The sequence below is a fragment of the Diadema setosum genome, chromosome 14, assembly GCF_964275005.1.
Source record: "Diadema setosum chromosome 14, eeDiaSeto1, whole genome shotgun sequence".
Taxonomy (NCBI): domain Eukaryota; kingdom Metazoa; phylum Echinodermata; class Echinoidea; order Diadematoida; family Diadematidae; genus Diadema; species Diadema setosum.
Window position 1 is genome coordinate 29,545,536 of NC_092698.1, and position 23,604 is coordinate 29,569,139.

At 38.4% G+C, this 23,604-nt stretch overlaps 1 protein-coding gene across 1 annotated transcript in view; it reads left to right on the forward strand.

Annotated features, from left to right (window-relative positions):
* The window catches only part of LOC140238372 (interleukin enhancer-binding factor 2 homolog), a 101,088-nt gene that overhangs the window by 54,469 nt on the left and 23,015 nt on the right, over positions 1-23,604 (forward strand). The window contains exon 12 of the mRNA XM_072318308.1: positions 8,658-8,813. Coding sequence (XP_072174409.1) covers positions 8,658-8,812 — 155 coding nt within the window. The 3' untranslated portion in view covers position 8,813. The remainder of the gene's footprint in view (positions 1-8,657; positions 8,814-23,604) is intronic.

Sequence of the window (23,604 nt, forward strand, 5' to 3'; positions counted from 1 at the left end):
CTGTAATGATGTGTTTGAAGAACTTCAGCAGTTGAGGATGAGTTCATCCATCCCACCTACCCCCCCCCCCCCCAAAAAAAAATGAAAGAAAAAAAGAAAGAGAAGAAGTAATAAATCAGTTCAAGAGTTGCTAGTACAGAGCAACAAGTATCAGGTATTACCAGGAGAGTTGATGTAATGATTGTAATGATGGTGCAGACCAGTGGAGTTACAATCTTATGCGAAGTTTTTAATATTTTCTGCACATAGTGACCCACTTTTTTGGCGGAAAACGCTTCTTCTGTCATGTTTCCAGTTCCAGGGATATTGACGTAGAGCTCAATTGCCAGCTTCCCTGCTTGGCGATGGCAATTTTTTGTTTTCATTATTTGCCCTCTGTAAATATGCAGCCTCATGTACCATGTGTGCTTTTAAATGGCAGTGCACTGAACATTACTTTATAGCCTGGCTTCAGAGCTGTCTGCCTTTTTTTTACCCCATCTCACACAAACCACAGATTACTTTCTGGTATACTTCACTTGAGCCAGAAGGAACGATTTTGGGATAAAGAGAGAGAGACAGAGACAGACAGACAGAGACGGAAGAGAGGATAAATCTGTTTTATGTGCTATATGAAATACTTCAGATCAGACATATTTGATATATCAAAGCTCTCTGAATCAAGATGTAAGTAGAAAGTGTATCTTATGGGGAGAAAAAAAAACCCAGACAAAGCCTTTAAACAAGACTAACGATAGTTGATAGCAACCTGGCCTGTGTACAGCTCTGAAATTTGTCTCTTTCATGTACCTCCCAGAAGGCAACTGTAGCTGCTCTGCCTGAGATTGTGGTCTGTTACCCTTTTCATTAGTGTCGGATGGACAATACCTCCAAGTCTGCTTCTCCTCTGACACCCATCTTTTTTTTTCTTCTTCTTCTTCTTCACCACTGGTCCCATTAACCCCTTAGCTGTCATCCCCAACAGCTTTTGAATGCACCGCATGCTCTGGGGAATCTGTAACTTGTAAGTCAGCAATCTCTAATCAGAGTCGAGGAGGAGAATGCCGACTTGCCTGTACGCCGCATGTTTTGAACAAGTTGTGTACAGTGTCTTTCGATATGAGTGAGTCCTACGAGCAAAACTGTTTGGTCAGCTTTTCCTTTCGATACTCTAAACACTTCCATCTCTGGACAAATATGTCGGACACCGCTTTGCCCGGATTTGAAAGAGGGCACATCCCGTCCCATAATTAATGCTGTACAATGCTCAGCAGATAGAAATGGGAGCAGCAGCAGTCACAGTCTGTCTACCGTGAGACTTTTTTTTTTTTTTTTGGTAGCAGAAAGTAGTAAGTTTGAAGTGTGGTAGCAGCTAGTAGTGCCATGGAAAGGTGTTCATTGTGGAGGGAGGGGTGTGGCAGCATGTCAAAAGCAAAAGTTAATCTTGTCTGACTGGTGGCAAGCTAATGGTTGAAGACAAATATTGAGAGAAAATGGTGATTATTAACTTATTCCTATGGCAAAGCTACTAAAACAAACACAAATTCTGAAAAAAATTCTGATTCTGCATCACAACAGAACATAAAGTACTACCCCCAGTAACTCAGTATCCCTCCCTGCCCTTATTGAGTTTGCTCTAGTAGAAGTAATTTTAAAATCACCAGCTATAGCAACAACAATATCAGCAGTAGCATAGTACATTTCATCTTTTGCTGAATTTTGTTTTATGTTTATATTTGAAAAATGTGCCAGACACATTTCAAATAAGTTGTTTTTCCACCACTCCCCTCTCCATATTTTGAGTATGTACATGTATGTGAAACTCACAGCACAAGAAAAATATTTCAGGTTTCGTAAGCGTCTTCATTCTTACAGTAGTAGCATTATGAAAGTGCTAGTGCATGAATGAAATTTAGAATAGTTCAAAAGACCAGTGTAAACGGATCATATGACATCCTGGCTATCGACCAATTAAAGTTTATAATCTCTCATGGTCGTAACATGAAACTAGAATTTATCCATGTGTGTGCTTCCAGGCACAAAATGCACTGATTTGTTTCTGATTCTCCTTATTGTCTCGAAATTGATTTCCTAGGGAATGATTTTTTCATTCATTGAGGTTGAATTTCTTCTGATTGGTTAAAGGAGATCTTTGCTTCCTGACAAAGCTGTGTGTTTGTTTTTTCTTGCTTTGTTTTATTTTATTCTGTTTTCTTTGACAAAAAAAAAAAAAAAAAACTCTACACAAATGTCAGGAATATAAGAAACGTAATCATTGTGAATTTTGGCATACAAGTTTGATGAAAAGAAACATAGAATTGCTGTAATGACAATAATAAGGGTTTAAAAAAAAGGCCAAAATCCTTGACTGCTCATATCTAACCTGTTGTAAACACAAACTTTTGTCTTTCACAGCAACTCAATCACCTCTCTTGTTTAGTCCTATTCCTTGTCATTTTTGTGTGCTGAGCAGAAATTAAGAACAAATACAAGGAACATTTCTATCAAAGTATGCTTGTCATTAAACTCTATTGTTAGTATTACTGAATATGTTACCTACATTTTTTGCTGCTCCCATCATGGCTTTAAGCTCTTTCATCAGTGAATGTCATGGTCACTTTAAAAGAACAATAACATAACTTCATCAATATAAACCAGACAGCCACAGGCTAAACCTATCCAATTAGATAACCTTCAAAAATTGTGATTGCTATCATCAAAAAGATCTGTGGTCATGCTAATACCAGCCTGAGAAAAAAGAAAGAAAATATTTGAGCAAGCTGATTAAAAAAGTTTGTATTGCTTGTGACCCAGTGTTCACTGCCATAACATTCTGGAGATGTGTTTGAACATACAAGAACTGGTCACTGGCCAGCGAGGAAGCTTGTGGCTCCTCTTCAAGTGAACATTTAATCTGTAAATCTTATTTCGCAGCTTCCATCCCCAACAAAACACACACACACACACACACACACACACACACACACACACACACACACACACACACAAAACAAAAACAAGTCTCATTTAAGGGAAGGCAAGAACCCATCATGCAACAGATGAGGTTGATTAGACCTTCTTCTTCTTTTTTTTTTTGGCCTTTTTTTTTTTCCAAAGACTATATAGCTGTTGAAGTAAACAGCATTGAATTGTATTCTCCTGTGCCCAAAGTACACTGTAGTTTTTCACTGTGTCTCTTCAGCTCTGTAAATTCCATCAACATATCCTTCTTTTGTTCTTTTTGTTTTACAGTGTGCAATTTAAAAGGGAATTCCACACAGTTAAAAGTTAGTCTGATAAGAAAGGAAAAAATGTATATATAAACACAAGAATGAAAATTTGATGATAAAATTTGATAAAAAATAAAGAATTAAGACAGCTAGTTTTCATTACACAGTTCTTGAACAGTCAATGTGAATATGTAAATGAGTATGCAGATAATGTCATATCACAATTGTCATATAGTTTGTCCATAACATCCTGAAATTTCCACTTTTGTTGTTCAGTTTATGTCAGGGTCTGAATTCCTAGAGTATCTGACTGATCATTATTTTGAAGTTATTCTGCCAGGAATGTCAGTATGTTTTATGCTTTTATGAAATTAATAATTGTCATTTTTGGTAAACAATCAATAGAAAATTGTGAGGTAATGACATCATCAACTTGCTGATTTCCGATATCACTGCTCAAGAACTGTTGAATTGCACAATTTAGTAAAACATAAGTTCATTACTTCTTTAATTCTTATCTAATTTTTAAAGCAAATTTTCACCTTTGTGCTCATGAATATTTACTCTTTTTTAAAATTTTTTAGATTAACTTTTAACCAGTCTGGAATTTCCGTTAAAGTATCATTTTGTGCTTATGGTCCTTAAGTTATTAACCCATTGAGAACGAGTCCCAAGTATACTCGGGCAGGTGTCTATGGGAAATGAGTGTTGTAGCAAAATCAGCCTGTCCTCAACGGATTAACACGATGGTCTCATTTTGGTAGGAATGGGAGGAAGAGGAGCATCTGTGTCAGCTTACACCAATTACATAGCAGTATGGAGGTGGTGGCTGAAAACTGGTAACAAGAGCATGGAGTAGTAATGTCACCAGTATATATGCATACCTTCTTCCATCGATTGAAGTGGTCCGGTGTCAAAGATGAGTGACAGGGGAAGTTAAAAATTGAACAAAAGAACAACAAGAGACAAACAAACCAACAACATTGGCATAGCAAAGTGAAAAAAGGCTAGGAGGTGCTTCAATTCAATCTACACGTAAAGCTCCATCCCCCTCCTTTTATCTTCAAAACATGAAATATTCAGTGTTTAATTCCCATGCTTTGCAACAGATACAGGGCGACCAGTTTGCATTCATGCGCTGCGACACGAGGGGCGCGCCTAAAGAAAAACGTTCGAAAACAGAGAGGAATTGTATACAGCTGTGCAACATCTGGCACATCTTGCTAGGTCACAAAGGATTCAAATTATGAAATGCAGTAAATCCCAATTTTGTTTCTAAATGTCTTATTTTTTTTTCCACATGCCATTCCTGTACATACCAAAATTGATTATGACAATGTTTGTGTTTTTGTAGTTACACTGCTGAAGATGGATAAGTGCTGCTGCATGAGGTTTTAAAAAGTGAATTGCTTTTGATGGATGAAAGTGTAACGTTTGCTTGGTGCCTGATTTTACATTGACTGAGTTAATAAACAAACCAGAATAGTGCACACCCTTATTGTATTAGGTAGAATGGACATTATTAGATCATTGCTGGAGGCGATTATGTTTCAATTTTATGTGGTTTAGATTCAAAAGGTATTACACTGAACGACCATGGATTGGCTTGATGATGTTACCAATATGCACCAATAATTGATAATCATCACTGACATCCTCGCTAGGGAAAGATTATTCCATTGCATCTATCCATTTCCTCATAGTATCATTTCGTGAGTTATTTGCTGTATCAAGATATGATGTGTGTCTGCAGTCTTGCTTCTATCTTTTTGCTGTACCATTTTCTTTTTATTTGGGAGCCAAGGTGGTTTAGCCTGAAAGCTGATATAGGGTATGTGTAGGATTTTTTTTTTCTCTTGTTGTTCTTTTTATTCAAGTAAAAAAAAGAAAAAGAAAAAGGCAAAAGAGGCTGAGATCATTGGAAGTGAAGGAAAGAAGGGGAGAATTAAAGGATAAAATGTTGATAGCAAAAGATATACACTAGTGTAGCTATCCAGAGTGTTTTGAGTAGTACAAAAAGAACAAGACTACAGTCATGAGAAAGTAACCATTGTGAGAGATTGATATTGGCACTTTGGACTGCTTTCAACTGAAGATCTCTGTGCAGAGCATCTCCGAGAATGCAGATATTACTGGAAGGATTATTTGACATGCTCCATTTGGAATATGTTTCCTCTCTTTTTGGCAGCTTTATTGGTGCCAACAAACAATGTCTATTTTGCAATGGTATAAACATTACCTTGTGTGTGTGTTTTTTTTTGTGTGTGTGTGTGTGTGTGTGTGATGGTTTGTACAAGGTAATGATGGTTTGTACAAGGTAATGATATTCAAGGTGAGATAGGTCACATCAATACAAAATTTGAAGAAAATAGAAAGAAAAATCTGTAAGTGGTCAGAAAATATATCTTTGGTCTATCTTGTATTGTTTGTTCTGGTCATTCTTTTTTCTTTTCTTTCTTTTTTTTTGCCACGTTACCTAAATGTGAAGGGAAGGCTTCCATTGATATAAGCTACTCTCTACTGCCACAACCTTGGCATGGGCACTAACGGTCAATCTATTTTCAATCAGGCAAATTGAGAGGGACTTAACTCGCCAAATCTGATGCGCACTCATGCCCTCCTTATCGTCCACTCTCTTTTGCTCACAGTGTCTTGCAGCGATTGTCCTTTATCCCTTCATCAAAAGTTGGTTTTCTTTGCCTTCTGCCCCTGCCCTTGTCCCATAATGCACCTTGTCCAATTTATACGCTTTCTAAGTGTTTCCTCAGATGGAAAAATTGAATGAAATAAAAGAGCAGACAAGAAGAGGAGTAAGATTTAAAGATATATTTGAGCATAGTGGGGGTGGGGTGTAATCGATGGCATGAACATTACATGGTTATGCTTCATATCTTTCTCCCCCCCCCCCCAGTTTTCTCATGATTGAAATGATCTCTGTCGGAAGGGAGGTGAGGTAGATGCTCCACACCCCTCTGCCTCTCCTGCACTGTCCCACCATTTCTTGCAAGTTTTTCTTCGCTTCCCTTGAAAGCCCCTTAAGCTGGGGGGCGGAGAAGAAAGCACTTTTGCTCGATGAAAAGGGGAGAGCAAGGGAAATGATGACCCCGATCGATTCGCGGCAGTCTGCAGCCTTCCATAGCCAGCCAGGGCTGAGAAGGGAGAGTGCAGTGCTTGGGGGTTAACACATGTTCGACGGGAGGAAATCTGCTCTAATCCGCGTCTATCCGTGGTCACATATTAACCCAGGGGAGGCAATTTGATACTTCATAATTCATGCATTTCTGTGGGATGCGCCCATCCCCACCCCTTCCCTCCCAAAAAGCTCTTGATTAAAATTCTGTGGCTTTCGTAATGCATCAATATAGGAGATAGGTTTCTATCGATTTATCTCACCATATATGCCATTATACATGAAAACTTTCTTCTGTGATTTTCTTCATCAGATAAATTACATATGAAAAGGAAATTGATCCCCCCCCCCCCATTTAAATTGATGCAATTATTGGTTTTAAAACCTGCTTCCTTTCATGAAACAAAGAGTTTTTGGCCACGTTCCTGTTTTTCCATTTTTGAAAAATAAATATCAAGTTGGGTTTCCTATTAAAAAGTTTTAGCTTCTTGTGTCCAATGTAACTGATTAAAATGATGTAGGGGTTACAGATTTGTTATGCTTGCACAAGGTGTGGGGTTTTTCTTTAATGTACATGTACCCACAGGCAGCTTGTGCAGCCGGATTCCAATTTTCATGTTGGTCTCTCATAAAGGCCCGAATTCACGAAGGTGATACAAACAAAACCATGGTTTAAACCATGGACAAAAACCATGGAGCGCCAAGTGTCGCACGGATTATTTCGTTACGAAATTGGTCATTTTTGTCGATAAAATGACACGTTTCGTTAACGAAATTATCATTCCGTGGACGAAATGTTCATTTAGTTACAAAATGTTGTCATTTTGTTACAAAATAATAATTTCATCGACGAAATTACTGATCTCGTGACGAAATATTCCATGCGACACTTGGCGCTCCATGGTTTTTGTCCATGGTTTAAACCATGGTTTCATTTGTACCACCTTCGTGAATTCGGGCCAAAGAATTCAGATCATCAGCTTTATGCACTTGAGTTTGACCATGCAGGAAGAATGACAAATATCCCAGAAATGTTTAATAGATGCCTGGAATGAAGCAGGTTATGCACATGTGTTTGTTCACACAGCGACAGTGGGTAGAACACAATGTTAAAAAAAAAGAAAAAAATTCCCTATGCTCTGATCTTACTGACCACACTAATATCATGTATCCACTGATAATGTCATTCATTGAGCAAGACTTTCATGCATCCAACAAATCAGTTTAGTGCTCCCAGTAAAATCAGTATCGGGTGTCCGATGAATTAGTTTGCTGCTTCCGGTAATTTTCCTTCCCTCATAGTGGTCAATAGTTGGGTTGTTCACCCACTGTATACCACTCGGGCGATGCACAGGTTTAGTCTGTTTGTCGGTAGAGTTGTGTACATGCTTAATACAGCAGTATGTCTCTGCCCTGTCTACTCAAATTATGCAAAAACACTACTTATGCAAACAATTCCAACTGGCACAATCAAAGTTGTGCAGAATTGTAAAGTGCAATGCTTACATAGACTTAATTTTGTTTGGCACCTAAATGACTTTAATAGGAACATGGATTCATTTTGTATTCACAGATATTCAGCTTAAACTCTGTTCACCACTGGCTAAGTTAAATCCAAGTAAATGCAATTGCATGACACACAATGTACATCTTTTATATTCAGATTACACAGATTCTCCTTTCTTTAGGATAGTATGTAGCAGGATAGTAGTAGGATAGGTGTGAAAATTCTACCATTTAGAGAGGTTGTGCATTGAGGCATTGATCCAAAGTTTTGGAAACAAATGGTTCTGACAAACCTGTAAGGTTTATACAGTGTGGACAAGAAAGCATAGGTACAAAACTGAGCTTTTACATTTTGGTCTCTGCAACAAGTAGTGATGTCATAGTATATGTAGAGCATTTTTTCCTCCTGTGTGGATACAGGAGAGTCCATGTCAGGCTGGATATAGACCACTCCATTAAAAGTGAGGGGAACTTCTCAACGTGACTTTCATATCAAAATGACAAAATCAGAATATACTTGTTTGTGTGTTCTTGAGTCTCAGATGTTCATACGTCAGTTTCAAAATAGATGATTAGGCCTATTTGTATAATTTTTATGTTAGCAATCACTTGAATATTTCACAGAAATTTTGTATCAAATCTTTGTTTTGCCTATTATGATGTTTTTGTGATTCTGTCATTTTGATTTGTAACAAAATTTTAACCTTTAAATGTAACCATGTATCTAACAAATCCTGCAATGAGGCAAAAAAAAAAATATTTCCATTTTCAAACTAAATTAGCATTCTTTGTTGTTTCTCTTGTTGTTACAGGCATAGCAACGCAAATGTCTGTCTGGGATGGGATCGTTGTGACACCGAGCGAGAAGGCCTACGAACCACCGGTGGACAACAAGGAGGAGGGGCAGGATGGGGAGGATGAGGGGGAGGAGAGTGAGGATACACCCATGGAGTCACAGGACCAATGAGGTAAATGAATCTACCTCAACGCGAGGTGCTACATGAGTGCTTGCCCGATTGCCCAGGGCAAGTAAAAACCAAAGCCGGGCAGGTATTTGTGAGAAAAAATGCTTGCTTAAATTAGGCAAGCAAAACGTTTTGAGGCTGCCTTTTTTTTTACCCCTTCCCCCCCCCCCCCCAGCCCATGAAGTCAACCATGCAGAAGCCCAAAGATAGTGACTGTTTAGTGATGCAACAGACTTTGATTTCATTTCAGCAACTTTCCAACAATTAGGTGAAGAAACCGCGATGCACTGCAACGCCAACGCTTTATCGAACCAAGGTTGTCATGAGGTTATAACACTTTTAATGAGTGTCTTTCTGTGGCTCTATACTGTGATCAGTAATAGACCAAGTCAGTGTTAGCAATCTATGTGTTTGCAATACCCACAGAAGCTTCCATTTCTCAATGATTTAACAGTGTCATATTAGACTCTGAACTATCTTTCTATTGATTTTAACTTGGTGTAATGTAATTGCAAACTGTATGAAAATCCAAACATTCTGTGAGAATGCAGGCTTTGAGTAGGCTTGCAGCATACCCAAATAACCACCAAAGATACAAAGTGAAAATGCTTGAAAACAAAACCCATATCCAAATTCATGAAATTCTTCCGTCGAGATGTTTTCAAAACCCATATCTTCAATCCTTACAGCTTCAAGGGCTGGAGCAAGAACAGGAAAAAGGCTCTAAATTAGTGAGCTTTGTTGTGTGTGTATGTCCTTACTTATAAAGAAAAAAGATTCATTGCACTTGTCATGAACTCTGACTGGATTGACAGTGGAATAGAAACAACCATATTATTTTGTCTCTTTTCGAGTGAAAGTCAAATTATTTCAAGCATTGTAAACAAACATGATACATGACCGCTGTATGTTAACTGTGGGTAATCACTTTGTGTGATCATTTACAAATATATACACATTCTTTTTTGTTATTACTATCCTAAGTTTGTCTTACGACCAGATCCCCTCGATTATACTTACACTTTCGGGAAATTCCCAGCAATGGTATATCCTTCCACTAGGCAAAACACATGCATCATGTTGCATGTAATAGAGGTTACACTAAGAGGCATTAATACCCTGTCTCTCTCATAGGTTTACACAGTGTGCATTGGCTTACAGAAAATCATACCAGTCCCATTAGTTCAGCTTCTACAGCCATTTCTTCATTCCTACTAAAGACAGTGACCGATATGCAGAATGCATATACACACTCCATATGCGTATTAAAAAAAGGAAAAAACAAATGTATGTGGATATGCATAATATGTATGTGTTTGTATTTTTGCACTGTGTGTTTGTATGTATGTGTATATAAGTGTGTGTGTGTATGAAAATAAAATATGTGCAAAAATGTGTGTATTGTTCAATTTGCAGTTTTCTCTCAGTTTAAACTCATTCTTGATAATGCTCATCAGCCATTCCATGGCACGCATACTTACGACAATATTAGTACTACAGATTGTACATGAAACTTCACATTACAGGCTAATTTCCTCATTTAGATATTAGCACTACTGTACATCATAAAAATTTGAAACGAATTGCAATGGCATACACTTCCAGGTGTATTCAAACTACATAGCTATTGAAAATGAATGATTTCATGTTAAAGGAAGTATTCATTAAAAAAGCCCACATCAAGTGCTATAGCACACAAGTATCACAATGGAATCAAAAAGTTTCATTTGCATTTAAAATTGCACACCAAGATAAATAGAACTCATAAGAAATTTCTCTCTGTGTTGAAAACAAAGGTAATGTGGGTTTATTCTAGTGAAGGGATCAGTTTGCCAACAAAAAGAAACAAAAGATGAAGTAATGCATGACCACTGATAACTATAAGGATTGGCAGTCTGTTCAAAAAAGGCTTAGGAGGCTCAATGAACACTCTAAAATTAGCCAGTTTGTAATTAGCTCATGTACACAGTGGTTTATGACTTTTCTTTTTTTCTCATTTGGTTAGGCACTTCGCTCGTTTTCAAAGCAGTGTAATTATTAGTTTGCCCGTTGTAACAATTTACAGGTGACCAGAATATTCTGTCAGTTAACATTTTAGCAGGTATCCATTTCATTGTGTTGTACTGAATGCAATAACAACCTTTTTCTTTTAATATTATTAGTTATCCCCTGCTTGTTCACGAAATGCGGGCAAATATCTACGGTCTGGTGCCATATTCCATGAGGCCGAAGGCTGAATGGAATATGGCACCAGACCGTAGATATTTCCCGTATTTCGTAAGAACAAGCAGGGGGTAACGATTTTATCTTTTAGTGTAAGTGCTAACCTTCTTCTCGCTGATTTCCCCTCGTGAATGATGTTGAAATCGCCGGCCGTCAGCCATGACCATGTTGACTTAGGCCTACGTTTCGCGAGCTGATTACTGCATGCGATGCGCGCATACAAATACGTACACGCCTTAAGATACTGCAGTGCAGTACAGTAGTATAGCTAGATAGATATAAGTTGCTGTTGTTTATCAAGCGTCTAGTGGTCTCAGGTTATGTGCGCAATTCGCTTGAGGACCGCGCGCTGTCCATTTGTTTTGTACAGGATTAGCGCGCACTTAAAGCATCTTTGGTACATGCGCAGCTGGCTGTGTAATATAGTATTATGACGTCATATCCACGTAATACGGGATATATTAAGTGGTTGATTGACCAATGAGATTACAGAATTCACGATCACTAAAAGATAATGCCAAATACCAGGCTTGCTGTCAGGTGGATGTGCTGCAAGTACCATTAAGATATGATCACATGAATAATCATCACATGAATAATCATCACATCAAAGATGCGTAATTCAGTGAATTAACAAACCAAAATGCCTGCCGGTACAAATGACCTTTTTCTGCTCATGCACAAAGTGGAATTACGAACTGGTCTATTGTTTCATATGAGATCAATGAAATTTAACACTAACAAAGTGCAAAAATCAATCATAGTGCCCCAGTGAATACTTGAAAGTATCATGTTGGGCATATTATATGGAAAAAAGCAACAACAGCAGATGCCGTAGCAAGCAAATCATGTAAAGAAGTTACATTGATAATACAGTTACAAGGGTGCTATGGATGTTAATTTAGGCTAGATCGTGAAGGCCCTTGTTTGCATACCTAAGTTGTGGAAGAGTTCACATGCGGATTTTCAGGGGAAGAAAGTTGTTTTTATAGAACTGTGATTGTTCAAAGAAAATACAAAGTGAGTGTAGTTCTGCTTTTACCTGTATATCCTGGTGTAAAAACTGCAGATTTTGTTGTTGTTGTTGTTGTTGCATTTCAGATTATTTTTATGGTCATTATGTTGACATGAGAATCCTGCAGTTGCTAGGAGTGGTGGTGATTGAAATGGGCTTAAGTGTACATTTCTCTTTCGAAATCAATTTCCATTCCATCTTAAACTTCCATCGGGCAGGTATTAGACTTCATACATATTCTCCACAGTCCTGCTTTCTGGTATAGTTTATTTTGACAGGCTAGCTTTAGTGCATTTGAATATAGAGTAGAGGATTTGCTTTGCAGGCCCTTCGAAGCGAGATTATTGTCGCGGGAATGGGAAGCTATTGTTTGCACCCCTAAAGCTTACTTGATAATGATGTAGAAAGGTTTCATTCACGCTATCTTGTTGTTGTTTTTTTAGCAGTGTGCTGCCAAAGAAAGTGAAATGCCAGTTGTACTTTCAACCTTCTTTTAAGAGACCCAAGGAAGAAAAAAAGGAAACACAAAATACAACATATGAGGCAAGAATTGAAAGCTTATGACTGCAAATGTGTGATTTGCCTGTGATTTCAGCGGATACACCGATAATCCTCTCAAACTGGTCTGATTGTAATAACCATCCCAATCACAACAGAGTGTCGAACCACATGCAAAAATGAATTTTACACCTATTTACAGAGTATGTACAGCATTTCACTAAATACCATTTCCAATACATCTTTGCCATTAGATGTTGACAAATTCTTCTGGTTGGTACTAGTGACCCAATCTGTCAAGATAGGTCAGTCACTCACCATGGTAACACAAAATGTTAGTGAGACAGGTATTTTTACATCTAAGCTTGCCAGTGGTACATATTGTCCATCATTTGCATGAGATACACACTCAAGTTAACCCCTCTCAGAACACCAACTTTAAGATGCCATTGAAATGTTACACAGTGTAGTCGCAAGAGGTACTGACTGAGTTAAACATGACTGAAAAGTATCGAAAGAATGTGCCTGAGTAAGAAGGGAATTCAAGGGAGGAGGAACAACTCCCCCCCCCCAAAAAAAAAACCAAAAACAAACAAACAAACAAACAAAAATACACATTTTTTTCCATGCAGATTTATTCACCTCAGTGAGATTGCTAGATCCTATTCGTCAAAGATCCCGTCGCAAATCGATCACACTATGCCACTCCCCCCTAACTAGCAACCATGATGCTTCCTGATGAGCGAGTGAAATGATGTCTTCGCTCACAGCGCTGTGAGCTAAAGCATACTCTCTGGACTGATGGGTTTGTCTTCTTTACATGGGAGTAATGATTCAGAGACATGTCTTCGCATTGTCTTACTACCACATGAAACATGATGCTGTCTTCTCTACTATGAAGTGTAAAGAACAGCTACAGAAAAGCAAACAATGAATGAATAAATAGAACAGTGAAACTATACCAAGGCTGATATCTTATCTTAAAACTAAATATCAGTGACCAATGCAAAATGTTAATCGATGTGACATTCAAAGCACTTGCAGCATTGCTATTATAATTCATTAGAGAAGTTAGTATGACCCATAAAGTAGGAAAGAAAGGGTTTGTTACTCCCTTTTTTTTTACTTCTAATGATATAACACTACGAATGAAAAAAATACCAAGGAAAGAGCACATCCTCACATGACATTTGAGTACAGGGTTTAATGAAATGCAGGACAAATCTGCTTCATCTTAGCAGCTAGTGGCTTTTCACATTGACTGTTGGTTAGCCACCGCTCTAAAACATGGGTACATGGACAATGTACCCTGCTTACCCCTCTTCATTGGCCGTAGCAGTATGTGATGATTTGTTAAGAGGATCTTATTACAGTGGCTTCTTGTAAGCTTTGATATGATTATCCACAATGCAACCGTATCAAACCGGATAGGTTTATAAGGGTTGGAAAATATTTTCTAGCTTGAGCAGTCAGCAGACATACATCTTGTGGTGATCGATTGGACACGTTTGAAAATAGTCTAGACAATATACATGAAACTTTGGAAGGGTTGATTTCTTTCCATCTGGATATTGAAGCTGTGATATTCTGATGCCATCTGCTGGGGAGATTATTTGGCAATTGGAAGGGCAACAAAAAAAAAAAAAAAAAAAAAGAGAGAGAGAGAGAGAGAGAGAGAAAGATTTAAAACAGACGAGAAAAGGAGGTCTGTTGCCTGCAACTGTCTCTGACCCGCCGTGCAGCTATCCTGGGTCATCTGGTGTGGCCAGCATCTCAGGAGTATTTTTTTTTTTAATTTCCACAGTTTGATTGGAGATGCTCCAGTTTCCACGGCGAAGTCAGTAAAGAAGAGTAATCATCGCCTTCACTTGTCATGTGATACCCTTGAGGAGACTCTTTGCTCCCATTTTATGACTCGCTGGAAGGGGGGAACCCTCACATTCCCACATTCTCTCTCACAGGCATTATGTGCGACCAAGTTGCTCTTTGTATCGCCAGCAAGTTCGTGGAACCAGCCGCATCGCCGGCTTACGCTAGCTAGGGAGTTGAGATTCTGTTCAAATGGTGCAACAGATTCTTAATTGCAATCTACAGCTTGTACCTACACACAGCAGGTACCGTACAAGATGTAGAAAGCTATCTTGTCATTTGCACACATGAATAAAAATGAGATCTTGTTTAAGTGATAAAGGTTGAGAAAATGGAGTCATTCCGTCAACAAGCTATATAACAGAGTACAGTGCATACATGTGACAAAAAGCAAGCTAGAGTAAAACCAGGGTATTCTTGCATCATATCTAAACCTGTATTGGGAGCTTCTTGGTCAGTGGTTGGTATTGTTGTGACTGTTTTCATCAGTATATGTGTATACTCTCAATCGCTGTTGGAGGGAGATAGTATAGTCTTGCAAGATATTACCACCTGTCTCCATACTGGATCAAGATTCTGCAGTGCCTCCAGATCTGACCTTATTGGAGGTCTGTACTGCATCGACCCATTCTGAGCTTGGCAAGTGTATTGTAGTTTCAGCTTATTGGAACTTCAGATCAGGACAGTATACACCTGTTGGTGATTTGAGATTATATGCATCTTTGGGTAGTGTGCAGGATTTCAAATCACCATGTTCAAAATACGAAACTCATGAATGAAATATTCAAAGTTGAAAGATCTCGTCAAAGTTTTTATTTGTGAAATTTACTGGGGAATTTGTGTCTACATAATAGAAAAATTAAAGCAGAACGTCTTACCATGTTTTTCTTGCAAGTCAAGCTTCGGACGATAAGTTATGCCAATAGATGATTCTACCCCCCCCCCCCCCCCCCCCCCCCGACTAGCAACAGTGGCTAAACTGTTGATTTTAAAATATCACATTAAAACATCCAAAGGGGGTCAAATGAAATTTGTCTTCCCCTAGAAAGTGGCTTAACCCCATTTATGCACAAAAAGTAGACAATTGTGTGCCTTGTCTGTAAGGCTTTCACAAATTCTCAGGGAATGGGTTCAAATGTGCCATTGAGTGGATAGGGCATTTTGAACCAGTTGAGGATTCTGGGATATGTTTCAGACATTATTCATTTTGCTACCAGAGGGAATTTAATGCTTCTCTTCTTAAGTGTAGTGTACAAGACTTGAGTAGCAACCATGTTATGTTGTTAGTCTGATCATTTTCAGGTGATACCTGTGTATATATAATGTCGCTGGGGTGACAAGACCTTGTATCTCGAATTTAGGTGAAAATGACTTTCGGGGGGATTAATGGTCAGATAATCAGTTAAGTGATGTCCTGTCCAAATCCTTGCTGTCTTACCCCAAAAATGAAGCCACCACAGCATGTCAAAGGAAAGCCTATCCCACTTGATATAGTGCTTTGGCTGCCATGTTTTAGCTCTCCTGAACATTTGACATTTTGTAGATACGAGGTCTTGTCACCCCAGCGACTATATGAGATATGATAACAATTAATCATTAAATGTTTTGTGCTGCTTGTGAATAATGCATCAGACACACTGTATGTGCATTGTAAGGCATTTCTTACAGATACATGTAAGTGACATAGATTTTGAACAACTTTGGAAATATACATTGTAGCCAGAATATTCATTCAGATCCTTCGTGGACTGACAGTAGTGTTCAGTGAGTTCCAAGAAAAGAAATGTTAAGATAATCTTAGCATTTAAACAACACATAACAACACACAACAACACATAATCCCAGCATAATCAATCTTTAAGGGAGAAATTGCCCATTTCGAAATGAAGTTAGATACCCTTCTTTCCATACTCGTACGGTTTGGTATTTCATTTTCCCCCCAGAGATGCCATTTAACTAAAAATATCAAAAGTCCTTTTTTTCCACTAACTTCCAATAACTTACAAAATTTGTTGCAAGTCTGTAATCGGAGAGGTTTACTTCTTTGAAATTTGATCTGCTTGTTTTCCTTCACTAATACCAGAGCTGGAGGCCTGTGTTTCTCATGTATTTTATTTGCAATCTTAATGATAGCTCTCTCATTTTCCCCGCAGTTAAAAAAAAAAATCATGATACCCAATCCTGGACGTAGGCAGAGACAAATGTGTGTGTGTGTGTGTGTGTGTGTGTGTGTGTGTGTGTGTGTGTGCGCGTGTGTGTGTGTGTGCATGCAAAGCCCCCAGTGGAGTATGTACCCAAAGGAGATATTTTCTTTTAATTCTTACAAACACAATGGAATAAACAAGACAGATTGTGGGGGAAGAAAAATGAGCATTGGTCAATGTGGGCTTGCGAGTGCAACAATGGTATAATATTACTCTTTTTGTATTGTGAAAGAAATGTTAGATATATGATACTGCATTGTTTCATGAAAGAACATCAATGTGAAAATATTCTCTCTTTCCATGATGACACACATTTTGTTCAGTACAGATACATCTTACATTTTTCCTAAGAACACTGTTCATATTAAACTGTCACATTAAAATTGATGTGAATATGAATACCCTTTTGCCAGAGTTTGCAAAGGCACATATTGCAAGATGAAAGGCCATGAATGCAACCTTTAAAACATTAGTAATGATAGCAAGAAAGGTAGAAGATATTTGGTCAGTCATTAACCGGACTTCAAGTGGTATGTCCGACAAGGGAGCTGATCTGTGCATATAATCAACATGGGGTACCAGGACCCTGAGAACTGAAACATCTCTGTCATTATCACCATCAATGGACCATCACTACAAATGGTTCATCATGTATTACTCATTGCATTTAACAGACTTTTCATCCATTGAGATGCAAACATCTCTGTTTTTGTATATATATGACCTAGTTAAGTACTAGAAATTTGTCCCTTTTTTACATTTATTGCATTTCTTTCCCTTAGTAAGATGAATTTTATGCACAATTTCTATTGTGCTTGAATATCTGGTGAAAATTTTGTTCTGTATAAAGATAATATTTCATTCCATTGTAGATGGTATTTGACTATGCTACCTTCATACATGTATGTACATGTCATGTAGATAGCAAAGATACATAGTACATACCGGCACATTTGTAGGAATAAACCACATGATTAAAACTTTGCAAGGCAGGTATTTTCCTTGGTGCAGTTTGGGGGGAAAAAAAATCTACCAACAAAGACAGAGACTTCAAGATATTCTCAGCTATATGAACTGTGATTGATGAATATTGTGTGCGCATTTATGCTATTGTTGTGTGTTTTGTTAGGTAGAGGAGAGCGATAGAAAACTAAAAAGTAAATAAAAATATCCACATTAGTAAGATCAGCATGACCTGCCCTCTTTCTCAAATTTGGTATGCATTATCTTACCATTTCAATCCTCTTGAATGGGTAATACTCGCGGCCAAACGAGATTTCAATTTAGCCTAATTCCTCTTGGTTGCTCGCCCCATCCGCGGAATGTCAATTGTCGATTTCCATCCATTTTCGGAAGATCTATGACCTTTAGCCATTTTTTGACATCATCATATGTCGCATCACTCCCGTTTCATGTCACCGCCAGTCAAATTGTCCGCGGTTTGTCCGACTCTGGGAAACAGCTCCCGACGTCATATTTCCAGGGAGATGAATGAGTAATTAGCCATTTATTGTGGATGTGGACGTGTGTTTTATTTGAGTCAAATCTTCTCTCTTGTAACACAGGTATCTGAAGATGCCAGATGCTGAAAACAAAGTCACCCATCATCAGCCCAACTATATTGTATGCTGCTTTTTTTTTTTTCATACATGCAAGCAAAGTACCCCTGCATAAAATACTTTGTGACATTCATCTATGCATGGTATGATTGTCATTCATTATCTTTCTCTCTCTCTCTCACCTTTATGAGCGCATCACACCGATATATTTCTCTTCTGTGATGGTGAAATACTGTATGAGCAGAGTTTTGCATAGATGTGCAAGTGTATCGCATATCGCTTACTCTGTAAAGTAGTTTTTTTTTCTCCCACATCTTCCATCTAGATGAAACAAATAGGGACAACCTGGCAGTTTTTTAGAGTTTCAACGTAAACATCATGAAAGCCTGTCTTTCCTAGAAAAAAAAAAATCATGATTCCCAGAATTATTCTTGTTTGTGTAGTTTCAGTTGCAACTGTTTTGTATAAGAATGAGTTTTACAAAATTAAAAAAGAAACATAACAGAACCCTCATTGTGTATGTTCAAAGACTGGCCAAAGATATCAATTTTAGACAGAAACAAAATCAAACAAGCAATTTTCCAGATATTAGGAACGAAAGCAAAAAAGATAAACATGTTTGCAACCGAGTTTGTGATGCATCAGATCCTGAGGGTGCCATGGATGAAATCGCCAAACTTTAAACTCCTGTGAGTTTGGAAACAAAAGGGGCACTAGCATCGCAGGGTATACGGCAGGTGGCACGTGCTGCCGTGAGAATTTGATGCATCGCAAATAATTTTGGCGCGACAGTCGAAAGATGGATGTTGATTTCCTACCTTAAGTGACAAATTGGTGTGACTCTGTGTGTGTCTGTGCAGATGTGTATGTGTGGAAAGAGATAAACCTCACATGCATCAAAATATATGGTCCGAGTCTGTTCTTATCTAAAGCTCTTTGCCTCAGTAGACCCTTGAAATGAATGCGTACGACTCTCTTGTAATGCAAGATCAAGACTCGCGTAGCTCCAGCTTTGTGAAAGGGGCTGGGCTGGATCCTCATGTTGATTGGGCACACCTGCACCAGGGGGGATCGGAGAGGTAAGATTCGCATCTTTCAATCATACAGCTCGGAGGGCGTGGGAGGAGGAAGAAAGAGGAGGAGGAGGAGAGAGGAGGCATTGTTGTCAAGTGAAATTGACTGAAATAAGATGAATGAGCTGACAAGATAGAGAGGGATATGAGAGGATAGAGAGAAAGAGGAGAGAGGGAGAGTGGGAATGAAAGAGAATGAAAAAGAGAGGCACAAATCGGTCAGAAAGGGATGATTGACAGTTCAGTTCATCATGGTGGGAACTGGGGTCATTGAAGGTCGTAGACTGACTTTCTGCGATGATCTTTGCGGTATTAGCATTCTTGAACTTGGTGTCTGCCACCCTGCCGGTTAATGTCCCAATGTATTTCTGTGTTGCAAAAAACCACAAAAGATAAAAGAAAATATGCCACCGAGGATCTCGCATGCTCTGGATATGAATGGATTCGTTCATGAACAAGTACTATCCAATGTGAAAACCACATGCATAGAAGGCAGGCAGTTTAAATCTGTGGAAAAAATGACGGCAGCTTCAAATCAAATTGAATTGCAGACATCTTTGTGCAAAAACCTTCAGATGAATCATCGCTAAGGCTTTGTTTGGCCTGTTCTGCATAACTAAAAAAAAAATGATTTGTAAAAAATATGATATGGAGAAATTAAATATACACTCCCTGTAGAAACAAACAATATGGCCAAATACAGATGCAGCTCATCTATTGCACTTTATTCTTTCTTTAGTAATATGGTTGATATAAATGTTCTGCCTATGTCAGAGAACTATTCATTGCCATGACAATGTCTTCTCTAGACCTCCACCTCCTTTTGTAACTACTTAGCATTTGGCTTTGGACATACAGCTATCACCACATCGCTGAGGTTTGGACTGAAATGTCAGAGCGGGTGAACTATTGGAACCTCGGACATACACATGCGAAGTTATGGCATTCTCAGCATGGCTCGATATATCCTAGTGCAGTGAATGTGCAATCATGTGAAGAAGAGGTAGAACCGTTGAACTATTACAGAGTAAATTATAGTTGTCGTTATTATGCAGTTATCTTTCTCTATCTCGTGATGCTTAAAGTGCTTTACGAATGCATCATTGCCCCTGTTACCGGAAGTGCTCCCACTTCAGTAGGCGGGGGATATTCCATTTCAAGATATAGGCTGCCATTTCCAGACACGTTTCATTGCAAATCCAGCCACTTTAACCTTCAGCTTTCTAGGTTATACCCCACACTCAATGGTAAGCAGGAACTTCATGGATAAAGTGTCTTGCTTGAGAATGCAAGTGTCAAGGCAGGACATGAATCTTAAACCTTTTCACTTAAAAGCACAGCCTGCAATCCACTTGGCCACAACTCCTCCAGCATCACGTGGATTGTAAGCAAGAAAGTCTAATTTGGCATTGCGCTCATGCAACATATGGCGGTAGTACATATATGGTGGTGTTACATATTATTAAATTGTCTGCATAAATACTGGGTCAGTGATTGGTCATAGTGCAGTCACATGACTAATGTAGCGAGGATCAAAGTCATCACATTGTGTGTAGTGACGTGGTGTCAGGTACTAGTAATGTGATTCCAGCCTGTGACAGGCTTTCCAGGCAGGCTAGAATGAAATGAGGTGTATTTATGTCGAGCCTATAATATAACAAATATTTCCTCGTCTATTGGTGTAATAAAAGTATATAATTTGATAGTCCCTTGGGAGTTATATTTTCCCTTGAGACAATATTTTCATTTAGCACTGCATACTTAAGGAAGATACAATCTCTTAGAGGAAAATATAACTCCCACAGGGTTGCTAGGTGATGTACTAAACCTCTAAAAATGCAATATCTACATAGTATTGGCACTCCTGTTAGTGTAGGCGTACTTACATAGTTTTCAATCTAGTGTTTCTCTACAAGTGTGCACTTCAGAAGCACAGATTAATGATGGGCTCGTGATGAGCGTGGTTTAGATGGGGTGCATGCACATCCACAGGAGGAAGAGATTAATGTCCTGAAAAATTATTTGCCGGGTTATTAACATCAGAAAATTAATGAGCATTGTCTCCCTTCGCGTGTCTGCTGTTGCCATCACCGACGTCGGATCACATTCTCCAGAGGACAAAAATTGCAGATGATCGAAAGACAACTGTGACGAAAGATTAAGAGAGACACAGAGAAAATTTATGATAGCGCAACAACTATTGCAAGGAGGGAATAGATTAATTGAGTGTTGCCCATCAACTAGAGCAACAAATTTTCCTTGAGAGGATACCCGGGATGAAAGCATTTTGGGTGGGGATAGAAAGAGAAATGAGCAAACAATTTAGCACCAGAAGATTGTAACCAAGACTAAATGACTTTTGCAGAACCATTGTGTTTGTCTCATGTCATGTCCATAGGGATTCCAAAAGGTTGGAACGCGGTCATGCGACCGTATTAGTCATATACCTCCATTGCCGCAATCTTCTGTAAATACTCTTTTCAGGTGCATGTTATCATGGTTGTGAGTAATCTTGAGTGCTAGAAAGGTCGTAAACTTGTAGTATACATGTACCTTGATTACGATTATCCTCAAACTATTTTGCTGCTGTATTTTGGGTAATAGGAGCACAAGTAGAATGCTGTTCGTGGCTTGCACAGGTTAAGGTCACATGACATGTATGTGTGTGTGGGAGTGTGTGTTGTGTGTGACTAGTGGAGAACGAATGATGATCTCTCTGGCAATACACAAGTTTCACCATCATTTCGTATTAATTTAACTAGATACATGTAGGTGGAATATTGCCCAAAGTTTGTATGAAGTAACCTGTGCTCAATAATTAGGTAAAAGTAAAAGGAGTGGAAAAAGACTAATTTTGCTCCACTATTCAACAAGCACATTGTCATTTTCATGTGTAAAGATGTTGGAAAGTTTGAAATACGTGTACAATGGAGGCACAGTATATCCTGCGGGAAAAAATCACAGCAAATGTTATTTGTTGAAAGTTTTGGGGTCAGGTAATATCATTTACACAGGTCTTGGGGAAAAAAAAAAGTGAAATGATAAACTATGCTGGTTATCTTTATGTGGCTTAGGAACTCCAAAAATATATACTGAAATCTATATTTAGTGATTTATGGACACACACAAAAAAGAAGAAGTAGAACTTCAGATATTACATTGTGAGATAGCCAGGCCATGTCATGCATGCCTACTCATAGCTATGAGGACTTTTGAATAGAAAACTGAAGTTTAAGACATCCGATTGCACTTTAGTCACAGTACGTGGAAATCATCACCTCCTTTTAATTAATGGTAGCCACGGAGGATCGTCGCTTGGCACTTGGACTTCGTGATTCAAATCACTGCTATCAGATACGCTAATAAGTGGCTGTCAGTTCCTCCACTTAAATGCACAAGCACTCATATCTGGTGTGGAGTGCTAGCGGGACGATCATTTATCACAGTGACGATAAAGTATATCGCGGCGATATTGCAGTGCCTTAATGTATGCCATCTCACAGGTTCGCTGTGTAAGCCCACCGCTGCAGTGTAAATCCCACAAGAAGTATTGAGTTACTCAAATTGAAAAAAAAAGAAAAAAAGAGAAAAGTGTTTTTAAAAAAAAAAGACCGATGACTTTGAGGATGGAATTTCAAAGTGATTTACACATTTTGCTTGTGTGTGTGTGTGTGTGTCACATATGTTTACACACACATGATTTCCAGACTTCTGCACAGTATTCTCCCTGTCTTTTGAACTCGTTGCTGCTGGGTTGTTATTTTGTTTGGTTTTCCTGTGTGTGTGTGTGTGTTGTTGTTGTTGTTTTTTTCCTCCAAAACCTTTCAAACCCATTATGCTTTGCAAGTAATCATGAAACAGGCAGTGATGGGGTCCTTATCCTCGAGAAACTGATAATGTTGAACCTCGTGAACATTGCGTGGCAAATCCCGACTTGCAAGAGGTATCTTTTGTGAAACGTGTGCTTAATGTACTCTTGATGTGCTGCAGCTTACCCAACTGATTTTCTTTCATGCATGTATAAAATCTACCTTTTATCCAGAAATAGCTGGACCTGAGCAACTTTAGAATCGAGAAATACAGTAGGTTTATGAAATATATTCTATCTTCTTCATTTGTGATGAGGCAGAAAAAAAAAGTTGAAGTAGTTATAATCAGGGGAAAGGGTAAGGTATGCAAAATTTCATATGAAATCTAAAAAAAGTGAATCAGTATAATTTTGTTTCAACAAAGATGCCTTGAGTTTTGATATTGTTTCACAAATGCATACATACTTGAATGTATAAACCTAGAGCATACATGGTCCTGATGACTTTTATAAATGCTCATTATCTCTTAATACTGCTTGCTTTG